A 24,987-nucleotide genomic window follows, 5' to 3' on the forward strand; every position below is an offset into this window, starting at 1 on the left:
CCAGCCTGCGGGATGTCATGGAACAGTGGGAGGGGCACCCCGGTTCAGTTCAACAGATATTTATTAAGCACTAGATATGGGCTGGGGGCACAGTACCAAGTGTACGCAACTCAACAAGACCTGGCTCTGTCCTCTCCAGGCTAGCTGGCCTGACCACTTAGATGCAGATGACTCAGACAGACTGTCTTCACCACCCCTGGGAACCATTTCTTCTGCCTCCTCTTGAAGGGACACAATGATGGATCTAAAAAATCAGGAACTCTGGGTTCTTCTTATCCCTCTCATTAACCATGAACTTTTGGGTAGCTCACTTAACCTTAAGGCCATTTTAAAACACGACCATGTCACAAGAGCTTTTTCTTCAAACACAGAAGTTTGTTCTTCTCTACAAAAGGGCTGCTACAGCCCTAGCTTTCTCACAGGGATAACATTATTGCCGCTCTCAAAAGATAGACAAGGGGCCTCAGAGCCTCTGGTCTTCTGAAAGGTGAGATGCTCAGGAACACAGCATGAAAAGAGAATGCCTAGTTTTCTGTACCTCTTTAGTTAGTTCTGATGAGCCCACTCTATCCCTCTTAGAAACTGGGACTGACACTCTTATAGTTACTGAGAGTGGCAGGGAGAGCTGCCTCTAAGAGTTAAGTGTCCCCAACCTGAAAACTGAACAGCTCTGAAGAGCAAGCCTGGCATAGTTGCAGTGTGAAAAGTGCCCAGGGCTGGCCCAAGTTAGACAGAAATCATGTCATCCTGGGCATTTCAAGAGACCTCTTTTATAATTCTAGAACACTTTTTGTTTCATTCCTAGTTTTCATTGGTGAAGGAATCTTCCCTTGCAATAACTACAGACTTTGTCTTTTCTTAGAAACGTGCCTTCCAGGGTGGCCCCAAGATGCCCTCATAGGAGGCCACTTTCTAGGAGCTGGTGACCTAAGAGGGCCTTGCAGGGTGAGGGCCAGGCCCGAGCACAGACAGAATGGTTAGCAGGACCACAGGCAAGAGACAGTGTCTATTTTAAGCAGGGAAGGAGAAACCAAATCAAAAAAGAAAAAGAAAACATGGTGAGATCATAGTTTAAAAATCCAAATGAAGGCCCCCAAAGAGAACAATTAGTTCAAACCTGTGTTTATGAGATGTAACAGGACACACACTACAAAAGTATGATTCTAGACAATGCAAAGCATTTTTTAAAAAAGTCACAAAATACTCCTTACTCATACTATCAACCTACATCAGTTTTGTATATGGAACTCAATCTCAATATCAACATTTAAGAATCTCTATTATCAAAGGGCCAGCACATATGTATGTCATCACTACTCATGTGGTACTGTACAGGAGATGATATAGAGGGGACCCCAAGAGTTGCAGGCTGGAAGTTCCTGGGCATGGTGGTGTCAGAGGCTTCCTTGTCTCCAGGTTGAGCCTAGTTGTCAAAAACAGTTGCTCAAAGACAATCGTTTTACAAGCCTAGAATGTAACTGGCCATTGCCACCCATGATATGGGGTAGGAGAGACAAGCAAGTTAAGCTACAGTACTTAACTTTCCCAATCACTGTGCCCCTAAAACATATATCCAGATGAAAGGCAGTCTATTCTTGCAAAACTGCAGTGCAGTTCTGACACTAATGACACAGAATCAGCACAGACTCCACAAGTGAAGGGCCCAGTCCCCAACAAGACCGTACTCACTTCAGACACCAGCCACAAGTTCAGGGGTTCCCAGGCCACCCACACTTCTGACCAATGGGCTAAAAATTCTTGGATTCCCACACCCCCTCAGGTTGGATAATTCACTAGAACAACTCACAAAACTCAGGAAAGTGAGTTTTATTATTTACTATCCTTTATTATAAAGGATACAAATCAGGACCAGCCAAAAGAGGAGACACACAGGCAAGGTCTTGGAGGGTCCCAAACACGGAGCTTCCGTGCCCTGAGGATTCATCACCCTTCCAGCACATCAATGTGTTCATTTATCAAGAAGCTGAACTGAGCTTTGGTGTCCAAAGTTTTTATTGGGGTTTCATTATACAGGCATAAATGATTGAACCATTGGTCATGTGACTAAATTCAATCTCCAGGCCCCCTTTCTTCCTAGGAAGAGGTCAGGCTAATACAAAGCCCCTACCCTCTAATCAATCACATTGTTGGTCTTTCGCATGACCCACACCTTTTCTGAATCATCTCATCAGTATAAGCTCAGGTGTGATTAAAGGTTACCTCCCAGGAACCAAGGACAAAAGACAGTTAAATTCTCTATTACAGAACAATTCTGTAGTAGCAAGTAGGGTGGACTCCATAGTTAGATAGGCCTGAGTTTGGCCTTCTGCTGTGTGACTTTGGGCAATTTACTTAACCTCTCTCAGCCTCAGTTTCCTCATCTAAAAAGTAGGGATAATAATACTGTTATCACTACATAGAGATCAGCACCATTCAATGGAAATGTAACACTAGCTACTATGTAACAAACTTTTTTCTAGTAGCTGAATATAAAAAAATAAAAATAAACTGGTAAAATTAACATTAATAATATATTTTACATGTTGTGTTCAACATGTCCAAGCCTTGTATCATTTCAACATGTAATTGTTATAAACAATTATTAATAAAATATTTTACAGCCTTTTTTTATACAAAGTCTTTGAAATCCAGTATGTATATTACACATGGAGCACATCTCAGCTTGGATGAGCCCCATTTCAAGTGCTCAGTAGCCAAATGTGACTTGTGGCTACCATATTGGACAGTGCACATAGAGATAACAACTGTTGTTATCCCCACAAAATGAGTTAATGCTCAGTGCCATTATCATGCCCAATTTTACAAATGTTAACTAAAATGCGTGTGAGCATGCATGCACACACATACAGAGGAGATGACTGAAATCTAAGATGCAATAAGCTACACTGTGTCAGTCAGCTCCCCAGAGCTGAAATAGCTGCTCTCTTCTCAGGAAAAGAAAACTTTCAACTTGGAGTAGAGAGGCTCTTGGATTCGTTATCCATAGCATGCTCTTTTATTCCCATAATCCCATATCTCCCCAACACACATTTTAATACTGGCAGAATCAAGTGACCATGGACAATAGCTTTCAATGGGGAAAGATGCTCCCAAAGCACCATGCAGCTGGATGGGGCAGCCTCAAGGAGCTCTGAATGGTTGGGGAGTTGGGAGGAAGAAAAACTGCAGGAAGGAGCTTTGGCTCATTGAGTCACGGAGCAGACACTCCTCTCCCTCTCAGGCCAACTCCCAGAGTCACTGCCCGGCCACCAGCTAGGTGTAGCCAGCCAATCACCCCACTCTCTACTCCATGGAAAAAGCTCTGCATTGTAAATCCAGAAGAATGTCACTGGCAGGAGATTGATTTCAAGGTAATTATTTAGGCAGCTTTGTAGCATCTAATTCTCAAGCCCTAAAGCATTCTCAAAGTGTTTTTAAAAGATGCAGATATTAATATGAAAGCTCTGTCTCTTTTAATGATGGCGCCCCACGTTCAGCTTCTCCCAACTCTTGTAACAGAGGGCTGCCCATCACTCTGACATTCATCCAATTCATTCACTTCTCAGTGGAGTAGGGGTGGGGGCTCCTAGTCACCCTCAAGGTAGGAATGAAGAGATTCATGTAATAAGGGCAGACGAATGCATTTTTACATAATATGCAAGATTAATTATAATAAATTCAACCCAATTCACATACTTTATCAAGGAAGACAAGCTAATTATCTATCAGAGAAGTAGCTCCTATTTAAAGGGCATTTTACCTCAATTTAGCAAAAAAGAACTAATGGGAGTTGTCTTTCCATTCTGATATATTCTTTTTACTGCGTTTACTTAAGCACTCAGAAGACTTCAGCACTGCCCTAAAATGTCAAGGTTTAAAAAAAAGGAGGAGGGTGGGAAACACAAATGCATATTACTCAGCATCTCACAAAGTCTAACTCTTTCTGCTGTTATTGTAACGATGTCCCTTTCGAAGTGTCTTATCAGCAGCACGAAACTGGGAGTGACTCATATTTATGAAACGAGGTGTTGTTGGTCCTGGCAGATCATTCATTTCCACAATGGCTTCTGGTTTTTAATAGTGCTGAGTGGTGCCTCCACACTTCCTCACTCTGCCCACCAAAGTAGAAACCCAAGATTTATAACAGGTGTCTCATCAGGTTACATGTGCTGTACACACAATCAAAATTTGTGCAAAGACCTGTGATCAAGGATAAAGACTTCCCTAAAAACCGATAACTGTGATGGGTAGTTGGCCCTCGTATTCAGAAGAGAAAAGCAGGGGTGAAAAAGTGAAGGGAATTAGGATGAAAAGAAAGATAAACCCAAGGTGGCTGGCCCTGAGCTTCCATTCCTCCATGAGGGGTGGAGAAGATTCCAAACGAGGGATTCCCTCAAGAGGTTTCTCTTATAATATCAAAAACTGGGAAACAATCTTAACTTCACGAATAGACAAATTAGTTAAGTAAAATATGATACATCCATAAAATAAGACATGTTATGACATTAAAAGAAAATCTGTGATGACTCTACGGGATGCAAAAGTACACGCAATGTAAAGCAAAAATGAATTTCAGTTTCTATATGAGAAGCTCTGCAAAATATGCACATATATGGGTAAAGAATGAAGAGAATATGTAAAAGTGAAACTGGGCCAGTCAGGAAGATTAGTATATCATCCATTTTTTTCTTTCTAAAATTTTCTTAATATTCCAACAATGGGTACATAGTTGAGTCTTTGCGAAGACTTAATTTTATAAGGTTTCCTTACATAGAAATAGTATCTAATTTTCCAGAATGGCACTGATTCAGAAAAAAGTCCTGATGTAGTTACCTATCCACCCCACCAGAAACAGTTTTTTTTTCCCAAACCTTTAAACAAAAAGGTCTAACAAGCATGGGAGGGTCGTTCCTACTTATATTGCACCAGTGGTGATGTCAATTCATTTTACTGAACTACATCACTTATACATCCCTTGGATATAAGTAGATAATGATGAATTATTATTGTAGATACTTAGTATACTAGTGTCTATACTAGTATCGATACTTAGTATACTAGTATCTATACTTAGTACACTAGTATCTATACTTAGTATTAGTGGTGATGTCAATTCATTTTACTGAAGTATATCACTTATGTATCCCTTGGATATAAGTAGATAATGATGAATTATTATTGTAGATACTTAGTATTATAGTTATGGTAAATTATTAATAAATGTTCTTTATTATGTGTCTGGCATTGTTCAAAGCACTTGTACCTATATTATCTAATTTAATCCTCAATTCCATGAGAAGAGTGTCATCACTCTCCTCATTTTACAGATAAGAAAACTGAGGCACACTAAATTTAATTTGCTCAAGTTCATGCTTCTAATAAGTGGCAAAGTCAGAATTCAGACTCAGCAGTCTGGGCTCTAGAATCTGTGCTGTTAACCTCCATACTATACTCCCTCTGCCAGAAAAGATATAAATTCCTAGTAGGAAGTCTGGATAGAAATACAAGTCAGCAGACGGATTCATTGGGAAGTCACTTAAGAAGCTCATTACAAAAGGAAACAGAAAGAAAACGTAGAGTGACCTGGCCAAACACTTGGACCCACAAGATTTGCTTAGTTAATAATAACTCAGATATAAAGCAAAGGATTATACTCCCACTGGGATTAAAAAGAAATTAGTGAACTGAGAGTTAGGAAAAATGGATCCAATGGCAGTTCTGCTACCAGCTACTTATATGTTCTTGGGTAAATAATCAGTTTCCACATCTGCAAAATGGGACAGTTGGAACAAACGCTCAATAATTCTGCCTGAGTGAATGCTGCTTCTAACACAGGATTCCATGGAGTCCATTCTGTTATCCTTCAAGGGTGTCAATTATGCTTTTTCCAGGGTCTGTCCCTGCCACACTCCCAGATGACCTGAGCTGTATTTGTAGGCGTAGATTGTAGAAGGGAGGAAGAAAGAAAAAAGGCAAGGAAAGAAGAAGAGAAAAGCAAGGAATACTAAATAGGTTGAAAAGACCCCTGTTCACTTATCCCAGAGAATTAACTTTCCGAAAGGATAATGATAACCTACTAGAGATTTTTTCTTCAGACACTTGAGGGGAAAAAAGAATCTATAGTTAATATTATCCAGACAATAAAGTGACTAATGAATATGAAAACATAAGCAATCAAATACTTTTGGGTTTTAGAGCCTTTAGGATGTAATCATACAGGCCCATCATATATTCCTTCTTCCTCACCATGTCTAACTTTGTACTTCTCTTACTTCTCACTCATCTACTTCCCACTCTAGAAAGTGAGAGAGTATATTAATACATGCAGAAGAAGGGAAGTCGCTCTCATATCCACAGGCTACTAGGAGAATGCATTTCAAAGTTCTCCACATTGAAAATGCACTGAGCACAAGCATCAGAGCTCTTCGCTCAGGCTCTACTGGGCACCAGCCGAGTGACCTTGGACAAGTGCCTCTCTGAGCCTCAGTCACTCATATGTAAACTGGAGTGTTATCATCAGACGAAATGCTCCGGGCACAGAGTCTGGTATATAATAAACATTTCATAAATTTTAGGGATAATTATTGCAGTTTTCAAAAGTTTCTTTAATTGATTGGTCACTCCTTAAAAGCCTCTGCCATGACCAAAATGTGAAGTTTCTGAAGGTTGGGGTATAATTCAGGGCCAGGTCACCAGGAAGCCAGCCCTCCTCTGTGGATGCAGAGCAACCAACTCTTCTCAACATAGGAATTTTCAGTTGAGGATATACAAGAAAATGGGTGGGGGGGGACAGATTATAACTTGGGGTGCCTCAGAGACAAAGCACAATTAAAATAAGCATAATAAATGAGATTATAGCTCATTTGTAAATACCATGTGGCCAGCCTGGAAGGAACTTAAGCTTTGAGATCATTAGAACTGGGTTTCAATGCTTGTTCTCCAACTCGCTGGTCAATAACATGAGGGAAAATACTTAACCTCTCCTTCAGATTCTGCTTCTGCAAAACTGAGGATCGAAAACCTCTCTCAAGAAACTGTGCTGAGAACTAAATAAGACACATAGATAACAGCCCAATGCACAGCACCTAGAAAACATCAACAACTTTTTTTTTGCCAAACTATCTGGAAAATAATTTTCTAATTTCAGGGATGATAGGTTGTCAGACCCAGAAGAGTTACATGTGATTAAATGATATTCCACTGTCAGATTAAACATTCACTTCATGAGAACCCTAAGACCATTCTTATAAGGTCTTATCATAAAAATGTGCTATTTTAATAAGACCAGAAATACAAGACCCAAGAAAATGTCCCTTATCCCTTCAAGGAAGCCCCTCTTAGAAGTCCATCTAGTCTTATCATTTTAAGAGGGAAGCAGATACTCTGTAATAAGTGATGACTATAACTCACAGCCTTGAACACTGGAACCTGAGACTCAAGCCCAGGAGATGGAAGATACGGTCCCCGCGACCCTGAAAGTACCCTCTGCCCTCATACTGTTCTGTTCTCTCTGCTCCCCAGCCCCTCATCTCTTGCCTCCCGATTTGTTTTTTCTTCTCACTTGTCAGTAGCAACAGCTGGTCATATTTAGCCCAGTGGTAGTGGACCGCGGGGCCATGATTCAGAGAATGTGGGATTATTTCTTCCATAGAATAAATATAAAGTATTCAAGAAGTGGATAGTGATGTTCTGACGCAAAGCAGGGACTGCCTCCTTACCTACGGACACAAAATAAGATCAGTTGAGCTCATGTGATAACATGAGAGGTTTACGCTCCTTGCAGGGAGGACCAGCCTGACGCTACCCCCTGGATCAGGTAGTTTCATCTATTTGCTTGATTGGGAAATGGGCAACAGACGCCTGACAGGGGTCCTATCCAGGTGGTAAGACAAAGAAGACGAAACCCTCCATTGAAGCACTCATGAAGAGTTTGGCTTTGTTTGGTTTTCCAAGAAATTCGAATCTTAGGGGGTGAAAAAAAAGATGAGTAGGCCTTCGCTGCAAATAAAACATTAAGGGCAATTCAGATAATTTGATGAATCCTCAAACACTTTTCTTCTTGTTAGTGATCTTCTTTGCCAGAGGCGGAGCATGGGGCAATCGCCTTTAGCTTATGTGAAAGTACCAGGCTGCACACAGCTCATTTCCTTATCCAAAAGCATAGCCTCAAGCTGCCTTTTTCTTTAAGTTACATAAAATATGGGTCTTGCTGGGCTGGGGCAGCAGAATATATATAGGTATTTTCTCCTCAACTTTTAAGTAATAATAGATGATACAGACATAAGCTGGAAAAAAAAATGATGCTAGGATCTTCCTCTCGGTTTACAGATGCAAACATCTCAAGAGTCCAACGCTTCATAATTAGAAAGGACACGACATCAACTTGAATATAAAATGTGTATTTTTAAATGTTCTACAACCAAATTCAGGCTGTGGTTCAGATTCATCCTTTTCTCTTCCCTCAATTTTTCTGAATTAGTAAGGTTATATGATATGAATATAGAGCATACAGTATATGGAAATACAGCCAATAAAAATTTGCCTACATGGTTTAGGGGAAATAACGCAGGCTTTGAAATGACAGAGATCTGTGCTTTCATCCCAGCCCTGTCCCCTAGAGTGTTTTTTAATCGTCCTTGCAAACTTTGTTTTTGGGCAGGCCAAAACCTTGTCTTTGAAATATTGTTCACAATGCTTGTTTGCCTACCAAAAGTCCTCTTCTCATAGAGAGCATGCAGGAAAAAAAGCCAACACAGGCCTTGTTCCTATCAGCAACATGCCCAAAATTAGTGAGGTCCAAATCACAAAGTTCCACTCTACTGCACGGAGGAGGCCTGTCAGCCCTGAGCTTCCAAGGCAGAGAGAGAATGTATATTGCCTTTTCCATTAAAAACCAACAAATAAAAAAAAAATCATTTCTTTTCGAACCAAGAATCGGGAAATAAATTCTGTTGGTCCGTGAAGATGTGCTTAGAAAAGGCTAGGCTCTATTTTGAAAGGGAAAAAGAAAGGAGAAAAATGCCAAATGCCAAACAAACATGTACTTCGCAGGATAATGACATTTCCTGAAGAGGAACTGCTCCCCAAACAAGATTGTGTGGCACAAGAGGATGAAGAATACAAACAGATACATGACTTTCAAGGTGGAAAGGGCGTGGAAGACTGGCCTCTTCCGTATATGCTCTCATTCTAGCATTTAGACTATAAGGGTTACGCTGACAGATACGCTGGCCTAAGACTAGAGCCTAGAATATAGAAGGCATTCAGTAACATTTGCTGAACTAGTGAATGAATCTCCCTACACACAAGGGTGTACATCCGTGGAGACCAACCTACTGAAAAGTCCCTAGAAACCTGAGACACTTGGGTATGGGGTGCATTTTGATCCATGTTTTCTAGCTCTTTCTTAAAGCATTAAATTCCCTAGAAGATGGGATTAAATCAACGTTAATATTTGTCCCATATTTCTAGGACTCAGGTAAATATCAGGACCATCAGCTGCAGGTTTCAAAAGATCTTAGACTTAGGTCCTAAAAGTTCTGGACTGAAATCTCAAAATTCAACAAAAAGGTATCAAGACCCAAAATGATTGATTAAATATGTTATTTTATATTTGTATGCTATACATTAGATACCATTATCATTAGATAATCACACACACACTCACACATATACACACACACATCAATCTATCGACCTGGCAAGACCTATTTTAGCACTAAGAATTAAGGCTCTAAAATTAATCATGCATGTGACCTTGGACAAATGATAAACCTCTCTAGGCCCCATTTCCGTTAAATGCATAATGAGAAGGCTGGACTAGATCAATGGTTCTCAAACTTTGCTGCACATTAGAATCAACTGGGGAGTTTTTAAAACTCTTGATGGGCTGGCTGCACCCCAGACCAATTTCATCAGAATCTCTGAAGGTGGGACTGAGTTTCATAGGTTCTAAATCACCCCAGGTAATTCCAGTGAGCAGCCTTCAGTGACAACTACTGGGCTAGGGGACCTCAAGGGTTCCTTCCTGTTCTAGAAATTGGGAATCTTGAGATCGAAAAAGGTGAGATGACCCTCTCCTGGGATTAAAATTTCTATCCCTCATGTGTAGTGTATCCTTATCGACCTACTTGAACTAAATTGCCTAGGCACTGAAAATCAGCACATTTTTATGCCCAAACTGCTCCCCAGAAATGCCAGGGTGGGGAGACTGGCTGCTCATAACACTGAGTAAAAGGACACAGAGTTGGCTTCTGGTCAGAGGCTCACACCTCGCTCCCAAGGGTGTGTGCACCACAAGGCTGTGGCAGAGTTGTTCTGTTCCTGTGATTTTGCCAAACCTCCCTTCCCCTACCCTCCTCTTTCTAATCTAAAGTCATTATCTACCGCTGCCACGAAAGGAGCTTCTTGAACTTGCCCTTGACAAACCGGATGGTTAACTTAACTGATCTGAATTGGTAAGGACAAGGGAATCATACTTAACATGCTCTCATGGTACTATGCTTCGAACAACCTGCCATCCCTTCCCCACCACGTCTAATGTAAGAGGCTCTGAAAGGGCATGGGGGTGGAGAGCAGGGCCCAGGGGCCCGATTTATTGAGAGCTGTCTATATGCCAGGGATTTTATTTACATTGTCTCCCTTCATCCTATGATGTTGGAATTTTACAATGGAGGAAAACTGGGATTCCAAGAGGTGACCTGAGTTACCTACGGCACCTCTGGTCAGTCAGTGGAAAAGCCTAAATCTGAACCTAGGTGTAAGTGAGCTAAACTCCACTCTGCTGAGCACACAGTGAATGAGGAGCAGATGGAGCAAGGACAGAGATGGCGAGAGAGCTCACTTATATCTTCCACTTACATTTTAATGAGGAAGCAGAACAGGATATCCAGAGGCTCAGAGAGAGTACAGGCAACTGTGACCCAGTTCAGGGAAAAGGTCCAGGACTCACTTAAAGAAAGGAGCAGGCCTTTCAGTGAATCCCCTCCTTTTTCCTTCACACTCCATCTCATCACAACTCAAAGCTTGGAGAACTTTGCAAAATGAAGCACACTGCCCCCTCCTTCCAACTACCCTTTTATAGTCAGACTACAATCCTTATTCCAAAAATAAATCAGCCTGATGAGAGGCCAGAAAAAGGAAAGCTTAATAGTTTTATCCTTTCATTATTTAGTTATGGGACCTTAGTTGGACAGATTTATTATCACGTTTTTACAAATTCCCCTGCAAATAAATAATTCTAGGATATGCCCAAATTACTCTGGCCTCTTGACCCAACACGTTTTTGTAATTACTTGGCACTCCAACTGTACGCTACTTAAATTAGGTAACAGTCACCAAGTTATTTTTAGGCCATAGCAACACACACACACACACACACACACACACTCACTCACTCTAACCTGCTTGTTATTTGTACTCCTTTGGTAGAGGAGCCAAAATTGCCTTTTTATTGGTACCATCATTTCTGTTGAACCAACAGCAATAATAATATTAAGCTACTTTGAGTAGTTACCAGATACATATGAGGAACTGTTCTAGACACTTTGCACACATTGCTTCATTTAATTCCTAAACTAACACTATGAGCTAGCTACTGTTGCATCCTCTTTTTGTAAATGAGGATATTAAGGAAGTAAGGGATTAAGCAATTTGCCCAAGGGCACATAGTTAGTAAGAGGAGAACAGAGACCAGAACTCAGACAGACTGGATCCAAAGTCCTGCCTGAATTTCTCCATCATTTGCTACAAGGCTAACGTTTGCCACGTTTGAACAGTGGCCCAGAAGAACAACAGTAAGTTTGTGAATATAGACATGGCTTTGTTTCACATATCTTAAAAAATCCTCATAACATCCCTGAGAGAAAAGAGAAAACTTGTGTTTCCCCCCACAAAACAAAGCAGAAACAGAAAGAACATTTTCACAGGGTCTCTGATTTCTGAGCATAGTCATTCACTTTGTCATCAAACTCAATATGGCCTACATGTGTTTACTTCAGGATCCCTTTTGATGACGGAAAAATGTGCAGTGTGTGGTGCTTATTTCTCAGGAGTTGTGATGGAAAGTTTGATAGTATAAAAACTCAACTCCCTATGCTATCAAATTTTCCCTATGTGTCAGCCTCCTGAAGCGATTCTCTCTCCTCCCCCTGCTCCTCAGTAAGTGCCTCTGGTAACAGAGGCCAGCCCGTGAGAGACTGAAGCAGTCAGCCAGTCTTTCTTTTATGACAGCACAGAGTGAGTACAGGCATGCACCATGACATATTCACATGGAAGGGGGAGTTATGGACCCCTAAGAAGGCACCTAGAGCCCTCCCACTTGGAGGGCGAGATCCTTCTCTATAGACCTGATAGCTAGCTAGTCAAAGTAGAATCCTAAGTTTGAAAAACTCTCAAAAATGAGTAATTGACAACTGAAGCATTTAGGAATGAAAATCTTGTCTCTACTATCCTCTAAAATATTACCAGCCTTATTAACTTTAAAACACTGTCTAACGTGAAACATTTAAATAAATTAAAACGTCATCTATACTATAAAATATTTCAACAAGCAAAAAAGGAAGAGAAAGCACATAGGGAAAATATTAGTAATTGTTTAATGTTATTATCTTATTGTTTAATCTGGGTGATAGGTATATGGGTGCCCATTATAGTCTTTTCTACTTTTCTACATATTTGAAAATTTTTAGAATAAAATTTTTAAAGGCGTAGACGATCTTTAAGGAGGAGGCAGCAGGAGACTTTCCTTTCCTAGATAGGTAAATGACAAATTATTTCCCTGAACTCAGCCTTGCTGAAAAGAAAGGGAGCTTTATAAACATCATAGTAAAAATGGTAGCTGTCATCGTAGAAGGCCCGGAATTGTCTAGCCTTCTTATTTAGTTTGGTCAGGAGTCAATTTTGGTTAAAAATCAACTTTGGGTAAAACAGATTTTAATTCTTTCAACGACTTTGCAAATCCCTAGATATTTATGTATTTGAATCATTTTTGTCAGGTTGAGTAGAAGCGAACGTCTGATGCCATTTATTCTGCAGAAGATGAGAATAGAATATGGATTCAGACATAGGTCACAACAGCGAGGGGACTGTAAATTAGAACAGTAACTTAATCCCAGGGGCCTCTGCGCCTCTGATCAGTTTCTTCCCAACCTGACACAGCATTACTAAAACAGTAACTGAGCAGCCGTTCTACTTGACAGGCAGCACCAAAAATGGAGAACGTGGCATTGAAACAGGGGGACTTACAACTTGGACAAGGAGGGTAGCAACCAGTGTTTACAAACATAAACCACAGAATCAGATGGGCCAGCCATAAATTACCTGAGATTGTACTGAAATCTCTGAAAATACATTAATGAGGCCTTAGAAGTTTCTGCCTTCTATTCTAACTATCCCCACCACCATATCTTCCCTGCAAAAATCATTCACTCCAAAATGGTACCACTACCACTCTTGCTAAAATAAAACCTTACATCACCAAGGGAGGGATTTACTAAAATAAACCCCAGCAGAGAAGCCAGACCAAAATGGTCTGCTTGACCCCCTCAAGAACCTGGGAGAAGTTTCTGGTCATGCCTTCTGAGAGATCCCCACCCCATTATTCACCTCTTTGGTGAATAATAGTTTACGCAGATGAAAGGGTAGCTAGGGGCATTCTAATACTGATCTCTTTCCCATCTTGGTCCCAATTTTAGGCCATTTCCCCAAAAGGACCAAAATAATAAGCACGATAATAATCAAGAAGGTAGATTACAGACCCTTTTGCTCCTCAACTACATATTTTCAACCAAATTCCCAGATATTTGAAGAAAAAGCCCCAAAAGCTACAAACAATCCAACCTCTACCACGAGCGCGTCTTCCAGGTCGACCGCCGCTGTGTCTCACCAACACGAAAATGACGAGCCCTCACGGTGGCCGCCCAGGGCGCCCAGTGGTGAGGTCAGCAGCATGTCCAGCCCCGCCCCATTGAGGCAATCTTACTCACTGACACTGAGGAACAAGCCCAGACTGCCCAGACTCTCAGCTGCATCCACAGGAAAGGGGGAGAGGAACCCCACTTTCTTCAGTAGGATCCAGGAGATTCATTTCTCAGTGATTGACAGGCCACTCCCATACACAACAATGCCCACTGCAAAATAGAGGGTAGGATCTACTGCTCTTCCTAACCACCCTCATGTTCAAGTCCAGGGTCTTCTTAATTTGCATTGTTTGATGCCTGTCCTCATATCATGCAGACACAAAAGGCCCCCTTTTTCTCAACAATATCTCTATATGAGCAAAGAGATAACCATCAAGACCACTGGCTGCCGCCTCTGTTTGCTCCTAAGACAAATACTACAAATGGGAAATTTGTAGATTGTATTGTCTCAGCCAAAATAGACGAGATAAGCCAAGATCACAGTGAGAGAACACTAGCTAGGTAAACCTACTGGGAATCACTCAAAGTCAACCACACAAGAATATAAAGCAATCAAATACAGAGCTACACAGAACTCTGAACATATCTGTAACCCCAAGAAAACCCATCAACAACAACAAAAAATGCCTGGGAACTGCTAGAACTCTCTGAATACGACCTCCATGATGTTCTCCTTCCCAATGGAGCCCAGTGACCTTAGGGAAAGTGGTGCCTTTGTGGTAGTTAAGTCCAGTGAAAACAGGCTTGAGAAGAGACGTGGAGGATGGGAAGGGGAATTATATTAAAGGAATTTAGAACCACATTTCCAAGAATACAACCTAACAAAAGGCAGAATGCATCACTGGGAAGACAAGAAGGAGAATGGCAGAGATGTCTGCTCACCCCAATGGCCTGTTGCAATTTAAATGTGCAAGGTGTTCAAAGGAACCCAGCGACACCTTTGGTCAACACACTTCAGGAGAATGGCTGGTGATGTGGCCCAGGCTGTGTACCTTGGCTCAAAATGCAAAAGAAGAAAGAAGATGACAATCTCTCACTGCCACCACCACCGGACAGAAGACACCAAAGAAGAAGAGTGATGTACTGTGCCCCCAGAGAGCAGTATCTGAGAGCAAAGAGGTACAACTGATGGACACGAGATGAGGGCCCCCCTGCTAGGTTAGGCAACAACGTGTGGGTAATTAATTCTTCCTCCCAGGGCTCAGCAACACTTATCTAAGAGTCATTCTGTGCCCAATATTCTGGGGTAAGTGACCCACCACCCTATCTTGGGGGGATCTACGTTGCCAAAGGTTGTCAGGTGAGGCCAGAAGGAACAATGCATTGGGGAGTATTTCATAAAAATGACTCTGTCCCCTTGGAGCTTTGGCAAAGGATGGATGTTTTTGGTGAATTTACACTTTCTGTGGGGCCTTACAATATGGATCTCTGACCTTCGTGAAGGTCACTTTATAAACCATTTAAAATCCAAGCTGATGAGAGAAGTGAGAAAGAGGAAGAATTTCCCACAAAAAGAACTGGTACCTGGAGGCTTACTCGTAGTTCACCACAGTTGCCGCTTCCTCTGTTCCATCAACTTTGGTTAAGTCTGAGAGACAGTAACTTTCCAACTAGCTATTGAATGGAGTAGAGCTACTAGACCAAGCATGACATGAGATACCAGCTGGTGTTATAAAGCCCCTTTTTAGAAAGATGAGAAAATAGTTTCAGAGAGGTGAAATGACTTGCACAATGCAAATTAGAAGGTGCATCAAGACTAGAACCCAAATCTTCTGGCTTCCAGTTCAAGGTTGCTGGGTTTCTCTCACTATACCAAAATAATTAAGTAAGGGCATGGAAGGAAAGACAAAAAGAGGAAAGTCTACTTTAGTCTTTTGTAGCCAGGATAAGGAGAATGCTGGTACTTCTAAGAGAAAACCCAAAGCGACCCCAGGCTAGTCAGGACTGTGCTTGGGAAGGGAGCAGGGGCATTACCTTTCAACACCAGAGGTTCTTTGCCTTCTCTCTTCAGGGACTCGAGGACTATGTGAAGTGGCTGGGAGGGCATCACTCGGCTCGGCTCATTGGTATTCTCATCATAAACTATAATTTCTTTGGAAAAGATCCTCTTGAAAGAGTCCTTGCCTTCCCTACAGGAAATCAAGTCTAAGACAGTGATCTTGCCCTGTTGCAGTCTCCGCCGGCTGATCTTATCTGCACAGTTAATGTGGACAGCTCCTTGGATGTGACTCTTGTTGTACTCCATGAAGGGCCTGCAGTCAATGATGACAGGGCCCTGGCTTGGCAGGTGACTCTTGCTGCATTTGGTCATCTTCTTCGCCAAGTCATTGGGGTAGATTATTTTGATGCTGGCTAGCTGCTTGGGGGTTCCTGACACAGGGCTGCCCACCCCACCTGATGGACTTAAAGAGCCTGCATTCTCATTGTTGTTGACCATCTGGTTGGCAGGGCAGGTGGTAGAGGTTCCGATGGCGGTGGTGGCGGTGCCAGCGGCAATGGCTTGGGTTTGGGTCTGATTGTCCTTGTCGTAGGTTGCCACAGTGCAGCAGCTGGCACTGCTGCATCCACAATTCAGGGAGCGGGCAGAGCCGCTGGATGAGGGCATATACGTCAGATTCGCAGCCTTTAGGGACACAACGGTGGTGGCGATGACAGGAGAGTGGCTGTTACTGCCTGGGGCGGCAGAGCCAAGGTAGCTAGAGTCTAAACAAAGGTTGAGATCCTGAGGTCGGACGGGCCTAGACAGTGCCACTACTACCCTGTCGTCTAAGGGAGACGGAGGCATGAGGAGGCTGAAAACTGGCAATTCAAGAAGAACTCAAGACAGTCTGTAAAGAAGGGGAGGGGGAAAGAAAGAATAAAGTCACGTGACACAAAAGGCAGTCTAATCCAATCCCTAGGAAAGGCCTTTGCATCCCTCTGAGCAAAGTCGTCCTAAGTGCCCTTTCTCATGACGTGTGCAAAGCCTGAAGCTCATTTTTCCAGATTCAAAGAGGATGTAAACCTGAGGCCACCCGTCTATGTGGTTGCTAAGTCCAAGGTTAAATGCATAGTCTATGCAAATATTGACGAACAACGTTTCATGGACCTACATCAAAGTTCAGCCTTAGAGAAGCTAAAAACACAAAGAATTAGAAAAGCTGAAGACAATACGGAAGGCTCTTAAGAGGCATCTGTTCTGGGCCTCATCTCCTGGGCAGAAGTATACTGCAACCATCTGAGAAAGACCCATTTGTCCACCCTTGCATACTCTCCGTTTAACTCTTTCACCCACTGCAAAGGCAGAGGAATGACCAAGAGTGCTGGCATGGCTCACAGAAATACACAGCAGCTAAATATACATCAGGGGTGGATGTCAACTTTCTGCAAATCAGAATGAAAGTATCCCCTAAGCGAATCTCTTTAACTAGGAGCTATTCTTGTTTTCCATTCTACCGACTCCTTTGAAAAGCATAGTCATATTAAAACCTCCCATGTTTCCTATTAGGCTCTTATAAATTAATCTACAGTTCCCCTTTCATTACAAACTGGTGTCCTAAAACAAAGCCTCAAGTCAAGGAGCCAGGTCTGGAAACCCCAACCCTGGCAGATCCATCACCCTTAGTTCCCTGGCTCTTCTCGCCACCACCCCCCCCCCCCCCCACCTCCTGCCTTTAAGGAAAGGACCACTTCGACTCTCCCCCCTTCTCCATTTCTCTACTGGCATAGACTATGCAGCCTAGAGCTTCTCACAACGGGAAGCAGCCACCGTGCATAATATTTCAATCCCACACAGATATCCCCCCTCTTATAAGCGGATGGGTTCCATAAAGAAGACTTCTCAATTAGCCCGTCCCTGTTAAAGGGGGCAGTGAAGCGTTGCCCACAGGGTCTACCTCCTGCCTCATGAGAGAGCGCCTGCAAAGAGACAATTCCTTCCTCCCTGTAGGCACAGGGGCACTCTACAACCCGCCCCCTGGCTCCTGTCCTATTAGACAAGCACACAGAAAAGAAACCAAACCCCATGCAAGAGTCGCTCACCTAAAAGAACTTTAAGAGATGTCTGGAAAAATGTCATCTATCACCCGTCTACACGCGACCGTCACCATTCTCTGACATAGAGCCAAAGTGTCACGGGCAGAATCCACACACAGGCGCGCGCACACACGCACACCCAGAGGGGCACGCACCCATCGCGTCCCCAGATCCCCACCGACTCAGGTTTCTCTCACCCACCTTTAGATGGGAGCGAAGGGTCCAATCCCTTCCCTCCTTCCCTTCCTCCTTTCCTCCTTCCCTTGCGTAGTATTTTTTGAAGAGCAAGTACTATTCCAGAAGCTATAACTGTTTCCCAGCTGGACCAAGCGGTGAAGTCTTTGCTATTGTGTTACCTGGTAGGGTACGTCCCAGGATCAACAGTCGTTTTCCTTGGAGAGGGACACAAAAGCGTGTTCACGGAGACACAAGCTGGGACCCCCACTTCCACACGGCGTGCGCGGCTCACACACAGACACACACACACGCACGGAGTGTGTAACGAGATCTGCATCCCTGCAGTAGAGGGTCGGGCGTATATATTGCCCGTGAAACCATCCAGACTGGCCCAGGAAACCTTTCAGAGAAATACTGAGCTATCCCACCCCTCAGTAGTCCTCCTTCCACCTCCAGACAGGGGCTGGAAAGAAAATTAAGTGGTTAGAGAATGCTCCTTCCCCACTCCTGGGGCACTTAACATCCCCCTTCGCAACATAGCGCACTAACAAGCCCCAGGCATTTAAAACTGCCGCAAAGGATCCCAACAAACCTCATTTTTTCTTCGTCCCAAATCCAAATAGACTGCAGAGAGAGTACACGCACAGGGCAGCGTGAGCCAACAGTCTGAACCCTGTAACCTCACCTGCTGTGGCTCCCCCGTAAGCATCGCAACACACACACACACACACACACACACTCACAGTCACTCTGCCTTACACTCTCCGACTCTCAAAAGTAGTCGCAGTGACTTCTACTTACTTCATAAATAAGTGTAGCCCTCCACCATTTGGCGCTCCGCTTCAGCTATGGATTCGCGCATTCAGCCCCCATTCACTTGGCTTCATTGATCTCCAGCAGCAACATAGTTACTTTCTCTTTTGCTACACTGTAAATGTAAGGTTCTGAGGGGGCGGGCCGGCTGCCGACCGACGGTGCGCTGGACCAATAGGAATCCGGAGAAAGCTGACCGCTACCTCACAGCAGCCCACGGCCAATGGGCAGCAGGAGGGGGAGGAGCCGGGGGCGTGGCCTCGTCTCTTTAAGGAGGGTTTATCCGACGCCGCTTTGGATCCTCAGTGTTATAACACGGGAGGTGATGTCATTGGCAACCAATCAAAAACTTAAAAGGGCCAGCCGGGGCCCGCGCGGAGCAGCTGCTCTCTATTTACATGTAAACCGAACCGGCAGGATGCAGTTAACCCTTTCCGGGGCTGAATTGTCAATGGGCTGGACTCGCCGCTCTGGCTGAAAATGGCTTTGCCCACTTGACGGGACCCTCCTACCTTCCCTCCCCTGGGGACAGACCACGCTACTCTTTATTTTTCCTTCTTACTCTGGACGGATGATCAAAAGTGTCGGGGTAACTTTCTAAAGGCAGGACACGACGAGAATAATCATTGTCCCCAGTAGGAAAACTGGGTTCTCCGAGTCGCTCGAGCTGACTTAAACTGTAACCCAAGATTCGCGGACGTCGGTGAGCCGCCTGCGCTGGGACCGACGCGAGCGCACAGCCAGGGGCGTCGCTTCTTCTCCGGCCCGCGGCCCCGGGCCACGCGCAGGGGGCCCGGGCTCCGGCGCAGCTGGCGAGCGGGCTGGCGGTCCCTGGGCGGGGAGGCTCTCCCAGCCCCGCCGCGGCCCGCGTCCTCGGGACCGCCCTGCTCGGCCCCGCGCCGCCGGGAAGCGGCGGCCGCCCGCCCGCAGATGTCGCTGCCCCTCTGGCTGCCATGCTGCTACCCGGCGCGGCGCCCTCTGGCTCTCCTACATCTGCGCCCCGGTCACGCCCCCGCTTTCCCCGCCGGCTTCCCGGGGCTCGACCTGGAGCACGAAGGCAGCGCTGCCGCGGAGGGCTGCTCGGAGGCGGCGGTCGCGGCCCAGGCCTGAAGCTACAGGGGGCGCACCCCGAGCGGCCGCAAGGGCTCCAGCCCACGGGGCGGGACGTCCTGGGGCTCGCTGCGCGCTCGCAACGCCCCGGGGCCCGGCCTCTGCCAGCCCGCGCCCCAGCTCCCGTCTGGTGCGCAGGGTCCCGGCGCCGCATCCGCTGTACCACGTAGAGCTTCGCGCCCGGGCAGTGGCCCGCCACCCCGCATGGCCCCCGGCGAGCGAGGACGGCCAGCCCCGCGCTTCTGGAACAGCCGCGGCTGCAGGAAGGAGCCGAGCTGAGCGTAAATAACCAGGAGTGTGGCCGGCGGAGCGTGGAGGGGGCGGCCCCGCCCCTCTGGGTTCTCCAGCCTCGCGCTGTCTGCCGAGTCGCTGGCGGGGCGCGCATCGAGGAGAGTGCGGGGCGAGGCCAGCCGGCCTGCGCTTGGTCAGGAAAACTTCGGGACTGCGGGAAAGTTGTCTTGGGGTACGAAAGGGAGTGGAGAAGCCGAGATGAACTTCGGACAGTGCGCATCCAAGAACCCTAAGGAAACACAGTAGAGCTTTTCCCTTTTCCCCCTCTCCTGTCTCAGAGAGACAGGGGCGAAAGAGGGCAATCATTCCAGTGGGGTAATACATAACGAGCACTATAGAATATTTGGCTATGATTTTTCTCTCTTACCAGATTGAAGGTGTTTAGAGACACACTTCAGGCTCCAGGCCTAATAAGTCAGCTAAGCGACAGCGACATATTCGTGTAATTGCTCTAAGTGCTGATCTGAAATCAGAAGATGCCAAACCATGGCCGACAGGCCCGCTATGCTCAATACGCTATTAGGAGAAACCCCCTTGGGTACCTCTCAGGAAAAAGAAATATATACATATAATTTTTTAAAATAATTTTCACATATGTGCATACACATACACAGTCCAACTTTCACGTCAGTGTTTCAACATGCGGTAAATACATACAATCATCTTAAACAGAACAGGGCTTTGTGTAGCTTCCTCTGCGCTCACACACCAACACACATACACGTGCATCCCTTTAATGATAACTAATGAGTGATTAGGGCACACCATTTGATCTTTACACCCTTGTGGATCCCCAGGTCCTAGCCAAGAAAGATGGGCTCTGGGTAATTTCCATAAAAATCAGGAAAGAACTTCCCAGAGGGTCTACCCTGGATCTATTTGGAGCTGAAAGGTTGCAAGCTTGCCTTTCCTTAACCATAGATAATTACCGGAAAAATATTCGTTAACTCAGGGTTGGAGAGTTCTGGATATAGATCCTGATTCTGACTCTCATCTGTTGTGTCTGTTCATCCAGAGGCACTGTGTTCATTTACTTATCCGTCAAATGGTTATTTTACAGAAGAAAAAGGGGAAAGTTCTGGTACAAGTGCTCAGGGGAAAAAAGATTCCCTGCTGATACAAGACATTCAGTAAAGAAAACATTGTCCTTGCTTCAGGAAATGAGGTGTCTTTATTTAAAGGTACTTATGATCCATAAATTATGAATTCATTGTTAATACCTCAATTTCTAAGCCCAAACAAAGTAGGGATTTATACAATTGTAGAAGAGTTCTTAACAGCTTTTCCTACATGGCCCAGAAGGGGAAAGTAACTCTAAAAGAAATGTAACTCATTTAATGAGATGATTATTTTATTATAGTTTCAAACTAGTGAATTGCTGTAATTTAGTTGACTAAGAATCTGAACCATCGAAGCTGAAAAATTGGGAAAGATGGCAAAATGCCTCATCATTTATCAAACCTGAAACATGGAATAAACATGTCATTAACATATGCAAAGATGTAATTATTTTCTAAATTAAGCATCTCTAAGTGTATAGTTTAATTCAAATTATAGAGTGGTAGAAAAAAATCAGATTCCAGATGGATATTTGTTTCAAGTCACTACTCTTCTAAGCTGCTTTTGTACAAAAAGAGGTGATTTTGTTTCTATTTTTTGAGTCATAAATGTCAAAATACTGTCAGAAGTACTGTCCTTAGATTTAAATTTATAATACTGGCCAGCCAATGGCTATGAACCTGATCTGTATACAAATAACTCAGCAAAGCTTTAATGTTCAATTTTAGTCCCAAAGAAATGGCAAAGCGTCTTCACTGTGTTTGAGTGTTCTAACATGATTGTACTGAGCCATATCTTTGTTCCTATGAGCAAACATCGTAAGAAAAATATTATTTCTTTCAGTGCAAAGTGCTGTATATTAAAGCCAAAAGATGAAGAGAACTTAGGCCAACATGTAAGATATAATATGGATAATGTTGAACAAATGTATGAATTAAATGACTTCCTTTATGTGCACTCAGGTGGTTAAGTGTGTGGGATGGTGGCAGAAGGTGGGGACCAGGTAAAAGGCAGGTTTTCAAGACAGTCCTCAAGCACGGTCAAGGTGGATTCCTGGAGGTACAGGAATTAAGGCAGAGAAAGGCTTAAAGAAAACAGAAATAATAAATCCCAGGATAGAGGTGGTATTAAATGAAGAAGAAGTGGGGAATGAGCTGAGGGATGGGAAAGTGAGGTGGTGAGCAGCAGAGGTCATCGAGACCAGCCTGAAACATCCTGGGACAACTTCTAAGCCTAGAGAAGTGCTGATGGGAAGATCTCCTGAAAGAGCTGGCAGCTGCCATGTTTGGTGGGGTGATGGAAATAGAAGCAGGCCCACCGGCTTATCTTGCCATCCGTGAGTTTGGACGCAGGAGGACAGCAGATCTCTTTCCTTTTGGATTCATGGAAAGGATGCACTTGTGAGTCAGGGAAAGGCTCTGAGCCATGGAAGGTTCTCTATCTCTGTTTCCCAGTGTGGTAGCCACTTGCCACATGTGACTATTAAACTATTCAACTTGCAAGGTGGCAAATCTGAATTGAGATGTGCTGTGAGGTTAAAATACACTCTGGATTTTGAAAACTTCATGTAAAAGTGTAGAATGTCTGAACTACTTTTATATCAATTACGTATTGAATTATTTCTATTTTGGAGATGTAGCGTTAAATAAAATATGTTAGGAGAATTAATTTTGCCTGTTTCTTTTTACTTCTCAGAATATGACTATTAGAAAGTTTTCAATGACATGAGCAGCTTGCATATTTGTTGGACAGTGCTGTTCTAACCCTGTAATGGCTCCTTTGGTTTGAGATCACTTTGGTGCCAAAGGCACCAGAACCACAGAATGTTAGACCTGGGAGGGAATTTAGAGCTTATCTAGGCCAGTGGTTTTCAAACTGTGTTAGGATGAGTCACAGGGAGAAGGGACGCCAGTGCAAGTGGGGGTGATTGAGGGGGGAGCAGCCTTGAGCTGGTGAAGCTCTCAGACCACAGTGTCATCCCCACCCCTCCACACTCGAGATAGAAGCAGTTGACTCCTGAGACTCCGAAGAGAGATTTCATTTGAAGAAAGGATTCTGGTTCATTTTTCGTTCTGTTTTGTTTTTGAATTCTGGCCCATCATTTTATTTCTAAGGCAATTTGAGTCCCAGAGAATGGAGATGGCATGGCCAATGTCATGCTTGGCCTCAGGACTTAACCTCAGACCTCATTTCCAAGTCTAGCCTGGCAGGAGAGGAGGTGACTGACTGGTTGGAGGAATTAATAAACTCGCAGTCTCAACCAAGGCAAGCAGATCCCCCTTCAAGCCAGTGAGCTTTTCCTCTCCTTCCGCTCACCCTACACTTGTGACCTCACGGACGCCTGCTGCTCTTTGTCCAAAGAGAATTCTGTCTGGGCCTGAGCATTGACACAAACTTATTTTCTTTATGAAAATAACAAAAAACTAAATCACTAGCCACAGGTCTCCAGTAACGCCTTGCTCTGCAGTGGATGACCTCTTGTTATTATGTGTTGCTACATCAAAGACTGGTAATATTTTCCCCTTTGCCAAGCTGAGCGATCAGTTTCTCATTAGGAAATGCCATCAGGCCCACAGCCCGTCAACCCCAGGAGGCTGTGTCTGATGGTGCTGTGGAGCAATGTTGGAGAATGCAAAGACAAAAGGGAAACATGCACCCTAGGTGTTCCTAAACCCCATTAGGACTTGCTTCAGGTTTAACACGAAGGAATTAATCCATCTTCCCAGCATCTCCTAGTAGGTTAAGACTGCACCGCTTCTGGATATAACGTGGTCCTTAAATGACCAAGTGTGCCATAATGGGCTTTGTTTATCTTTACAATTAAACATTGAGCTGATTCCAAAGCATTTGGGAAAGTAATAATAATAGGTAACATCGATTGACTGTTTTGCTTTCTGCTGAGTACTGCTGTAAGTAATCTACAAACATCCACTCATTTAAATCTCCACATCCACATTGATACTATAAGGAGTCACTTTTATTAGCCTTAATTTAAAGATGAGGACACAGAAATACGAACGTGTTAAGTAATCTGCCCCAGGTCACACAGCTAGAAAGCAGCAGAGGCAACATCTGTAATCAGACAGTGTGGCGCCACAGCATCTGCTTTTAACCATTACGTGTTATTTAATTCATTCTCTTTGTGATTTTATAAACTTCTATCATATTCCCCTGAGCCTTCAGACTCCCAGGATATTTTTAATTGCCTCTCCATGACACTTTGCTGTTTTTGCCTCTGCTTTCTCCTGAACTTCTCTGAGTCCATTATGTTTTTGTGAGGTTTCTCTCACTGCTGCCTCCTCCATGTTTGGGACTGGATCAAACCTCCACTTTGTTTCCAGAATCCTCCAAAATAGTGCTCTAAACTTTGTCAGTGTTTGCATTCTGCTGCAAGCTGGACGGACATATTCAAGGAAGAGCTTGTGTCACCTCTGTTACCCAGACCACGTCTTGTTTGCCATCCATTCCCTAAGACCTGGCACAGGAGCCAGCATATGGTGTGAGCTCAATAAGTTTCTGTGGAATGAATGAATGAGGGAATGAATGAATGAATAGCATTTTTCTTATATACATCCCTGAAGTGCTTTTTCTTTAGACGCATACA

The 24,987-nt window shown here is 44.0% G+C and overlaps 1 protein-coding gene across 1 annotated transcript in view; it reads right to left on the minus strand.

Annotated features, from left to right (window-relative positions):
• DUSP10 (dual specificity phosphatase 10) overlaps positions 1–19,679 on the minus strand; it is a 37,388-nt gene extending 17,709 nt beyond the window's left edge. Inside the window, exons 1-2 of the mRNA XM_001488632.6 lie at positions 18,912–19,679; positions 15,894–16,747 (exon numbers count right to left, since the gene is read on the minus strand). Coding sequence (XP_001488682.1) covers positions 15,894–16,704 — 811 coding nt within the window. The 5' untranslated portion in view covers positions 16,705–16,747; positions 18,912–19,679. The remainder of the gene's footprint in view (positions 1–15,893; positions 16,748–18,911) is intronic.
• Between the last annotated feature and the right edge of the window lie 5,308 nt (positions 19,680–24,987).

Source organism: Equus caballus, chromosome 30, assembly GCF_041296265.1.
Source record: "Equus caballus isolate H_3958 breed thoroughbred chromosome 30, TB-T2T, whole genome shotgun sequence".
NCBI lineage: Eukaryota > Metazoa > Chordata > Mammalia > Perissodactyla > Equidae > Equus > Equus caballus.